This window comes from Cynoglossus semilaevis, chromosome 7 (genome assembly GCF_000523025.1).
Source record: "Cynoglossus semilaevis isolate Cse_v1.0 chromosome 7, Cse_v1.0, whole genome shotgun sequence".
NCBI classification, from domain to species: domain Eukaryota; kingdom Metazoa; phylum Chordata; class Actinopteri; order Pleuronectiformes; family Cynoglossidae; genus Cynoglossus; species Cynoglossus semilaevis.
The window spans coordinates 13,484,640-13,488,570 of record NC_024313.1 but is presented as its reverse complement, the minus strand read 5'-3'; the positions used below and the strand labels follow the sequence as shown (position 1 = coordinate 13,488,570).

The 3,931-nt window shown below is 47.1% G+C and overlaps 1 protein-coding gene across 1 annotated transcript in view; it reads right to left on the bottom strand.

The window, feature by feature from the left end:
- myo6a (myosin VIa) overlaps positions 1–3,931 on the bottom strand; it is a 22,044-nt gene that overhangs the window by 16,637 nt on the left and 1,476 nt on the right. The window contains exons 2-11 of the mRNA XM_025056814.1: positions 2,571–2,704; positions 2,223–2,292; positions 1,817–1,890; positions 1,412–1,541; positions 1,230–1,335; positions 1,016–1,071; positions 847–944; positions 436–600; positions 140–220; positions 2–55 (exon numbers count right to left, since the gene is read on the bottom strand). Coding sequence (XP_024912582.1) covers positions 2–55; positions 140–220; positions 436–600; positions 847–944; positions 1,016–1,071; positions 1,230–1,335; positions 1,412–1,541; positions 1,817–1,890; positions 2,223–2,292; positions 2,571–2,687 — 951 coding nt within the window. The 5' untranslated portion in view covers positions 2,688–2,704. The remainder of the gene's footprint in view (position 1; positions 56–139; positions 221–435; positions 601–846; positions 945–1,015; positions 1,072–1,229; positions 1,336–1,411; positions 1,542–1,816; positions 1,891–2,222; positions 2,293–2,570; positions 2,705–3,931) is intronic.

Genomic DNA, 3,931 nt, shown 5'->3' with positions numbered 1-3,931 from the left:
TGAAGTCGCCCTGGTCGTCCAGCAGGGGGTCCTTCAGAGGCCCCGCCTTCAGGTGCTGAGGAAACAGGAAGTAGAGACGCGTGGCTGACCCCTCCAGCTACTGTTCCCCCCAGAACATTCCCCCGTGTCGGTACTGTACCTCTGGACTCTTGCGGTTCTGCAGGATCTGTTTGTCCGTGTCTTTGGAGGCAAAGAACCGAGTGCATCCTCTGTTCAGGTACTGAAGACGAAAAACAGAGACACCTGCTGGTGAACAAAAAACACCTGGAACATTTTATAAATACATTTAAAAATAGGGAAGAAGTCGTCCTCCTGACAGGAAGTACACCCTGGACCCTGGACCCTGGACCCTGGATCCTGGATCCTGGACCCTGGACCCTGGATCCGCCCATCAGGTAAAACCCACAGAAGAACTGTCCTGAACCCGGTTCCTACCCTGAAGGTGTCTGGAGAACTGAGGTGGAACCTGGTCCTGATCTCCTCTGGAGCTCCAGCACACAGACGGTAGAAGATGTGGTAGTTCCTCTCCTCTGGACTCTGGCGACAGATCCTGGACTTCTCCAGCAGGTAATGAGAGACGAAGCCGCCCACCACCGTGTTCTGACAGGAGACAACAGGTGGCGCTCCTTTAATGACGGTTCTATCTTCAGCTCTCAGTCCCTTGGAGAACCGTTAGCTCAGTTCATGCTAATTCTCATATTTAGCTTGTTAGCGGTTTAGCTCCTTTAGCTCAGAGCTAGCCTCCAAAACTGTATCCATTCACCAGCTGGCTTTTGAAAACACTTTGGAACTCAAGCACCTTCAAGGCTAACCAGCCCCTGGTGGAGAGCTGAGGTAAACACCAACCTTCTGGTTGAAGTGAATTTCCACAAACTTCCCAAAACGGCTGCTGTTGTTGTTCCGAACAGTTTTGGCATTTCCAAATGCCTCCAGTAGGGGGTTGGCTGTGGAGAGACAGATCCAAATTTAAATTAGTGCCCCCCGGTGGCTCAACAGACATACTGTCGTCTCGTACCTTCTACGATTCTCTCGTCGATGTCCTGACCCGTTCCGTACGAGGTCGTCAAGTATCTGAAAAAGTACACGTCGCTGTTAGCTTTAGCCTTGTGATGCCTTTTATCCTTAAAAAAAATGTAACTTTGCTTGTTAGCATGTTCGCTTTTCTGGCTAACTTTCGGCCATTTTAGTATATTGGTAAACATCTCCCATCAGCCCCGGCTCTCACGGACCGCAGGACAAACTTGGTGTTCTCCGTTTTCCCGGCTCCAGATTCTCCAGACACGATGATGGACTGACTCATCTTCAGGACCTTCATGTCTCTGAAGGCTTTGTCAGCTGCAACACAACAAACGCCAGCGTCAGACTTAGGAAACAAACCCTCAACCCTCAGCCCGACGGCCTGAGAACCCACCGATGGCGTAGACGTGCGGCGGCAGCGTCCCCAGGGAGCGACCCCGGTACTGTTGGATGGTCTCCGCGGAGTAAAGCTTTGGAATGTCGTAGTACGGATTCACAGCAATCAGGATGTTGGCCACGAAGGTCTGGAAGAGGAGCATAAAGTTAGCACAGTGGGCTAGCACAGTGGGCTAGCACAGTGAGCTAGCACAGTGAGCTAGCACAAAAGATAACTAGCTGTTAGCTCATGGATGACTGACATGGAGGTGAAAACGGAAACGTAGCGAAACATTAGCCGCGGTTTTACAACGTTAGCTGAGAAAAAACTTAACGTTAGTAAAAACGACAGCGCCACCACCTGGCTGAGTACTGCTTAGAACTAGTAACTAAAACCTTCATTTTAGCAAACGCAGAAACTCACGTAGATTTTTTCTTTGCTGTATCGCACACGGACGTTGTTGAGCAGCGTGGCTTCGTTCAGGTACATCAAAGAACCTGAAGAGAAAAAACACTTTTTACCACTGGACAGAGAGCGCCCCCTACTGATCACACTACCCTGGACATGTAGCAGAGTTCTGATAAATCTAAATCACTAGCTACTAATGCTACTAACATTAGCTTTATGTTTATATATAGAACAGGAAGTCGTTTCTAAAAAGCTAATGACTAAAAACCATCCACTGAAATGATCATTCATATACATATACATGCTGGTTTTAGAAGCTAGGGGGCGCTAACTGTTGAATATAATGTGAAACTTTTCTTCTTTCGTTTAGAAATAAAAACAAAAGTTCCTGAAAAAACAGCTAATAAACAAACAGACGTACAGTTGTCCTCCACGTGTTTGTTGACGTCGTCTTTAGCAGGAAACACCTGGTTGATGGGAGCCAGAAAAGTCTGACAAAGAAGAAAAAAAACAAACATTTCAGTCTTCTCTACCTCACCCAGATCTACGTCCTGAACTCTACCTCACCCAGATCTACGTCCTGAACTCTACCTCACCCACATCTACGCTCACCCAGATCTACGTCCGTCCTGAACTCTGCCTCACCCAGATCTACGTCCTGAACTCTGCCTCACCCAGATCTACGTCCTGAACTCTGCCTCACCCAGATCTATGTCCTGAACTCTACCTCACCCAGATCTACGTGGACAGGGACAGTCTGTGGTCTCACCTTGCCCTTCTGTTTCAGAGGTTCGATGGTCAGGCTATCGGCGCCGATGTCCACGATGGTTCCCAGCTGGAACCCATCTGTGGGGTGAGGCGCCCACACGGGCTTCCCGTCCTCCATGGCTGCGCTGCCAAGTTCTGGAAAAGAGAAGATGAGGTCAGAGGAATCCGACTGGACCTGAGCCTACACCGTTAGCACAAGCCAAGAAACAGCTAACGGTTAGCACAACAGTAGCTCAAATTAGCTAAAGAACTAGCATGAGAATGAATGAAGAGAAGCAAAAAACAGTGACATTGTTTTTTTGTTTTAAATGAGTTCTTTTTCAGTTTAGCGCCGACGTAGCTGAAGCGAAAGAGAATAAAACGAAGTTTAAAGACATGAGAAAGACAAGGAAATGCTAATGAGGCCAAAGGTTTGTCGTTAAAGTTTATTTGACTGACTGTGTGTGTGTGTGTGTGTGTGTGTGTGTGTGTCCACAGTAAAGTTTATGAGGCTGCTGTAAAAACCTGAAGACGTCAGCAGAAGGTGCTGATGAGCATCTTGTGACTAAGTTTAAAAATTGACAGAAGTCCCTGAGTCTGACCCTGAAGAGAGATGAAGTGCTAACTGCTAACTGCTAACTGCTAAGAGCTGTTAACCAAAATACATGCTTTCCAATCTTGTGCTAGTAAATTGTCAGAAAGAAAACTAACAACAGTTACACCACGCTAGGAAGACCTGCAAGTAAATTAGAACACAGCAAAATAGCTAAGAGTGGCTAACATTTAGCCAAATGTTAACCTACATGGCTATGACTAAAGGTTAGCAAGAAAAGTATAAAGGTAATCTAGAAAGAGCTACAAATGACAGATAGCTAAAGGTTAGCTAGTCTAAAAATAGATAGTTGGCTAAGAGCCACAACAGTGAGCTAACAGTGAGCTAACAGTGAGCTAACAGTGAGCTAACAGTGAGCTATCTTTACAGTCTAGCCTGGATAATCCAGATAATCCAACCAGAACAGGACTCTGATCCATCAACTTCCTGTTACAGTAAACATCACTTCCTGTCGCTCGACCTGAGGCACAAAAACACCAGGGACAAAAGTCCAGGTTTCCATAGAAACCACTTCATCAGCTCTGTTTTAAAGGCCGAGTCTTCAAGGTTCAAGGTCGTTAGTCATGGTTTTATGAGTGGGTGAGGCGAGGGTGAGTGGGTGAGGGTGAGTGGGTGAGGTGAGGGTGAGTGGGTGAGACACTGTCCTAAAGTGTACGTCCATTGAAGAAAATCAATGATTTTACGGTTGTGTCCTCAGGGGGCGCTCACAGCCCAACTGTCATTGGCTGACGGTGACTCCCAGAGCATCATGGGAACAGAGAAAGGGTGAG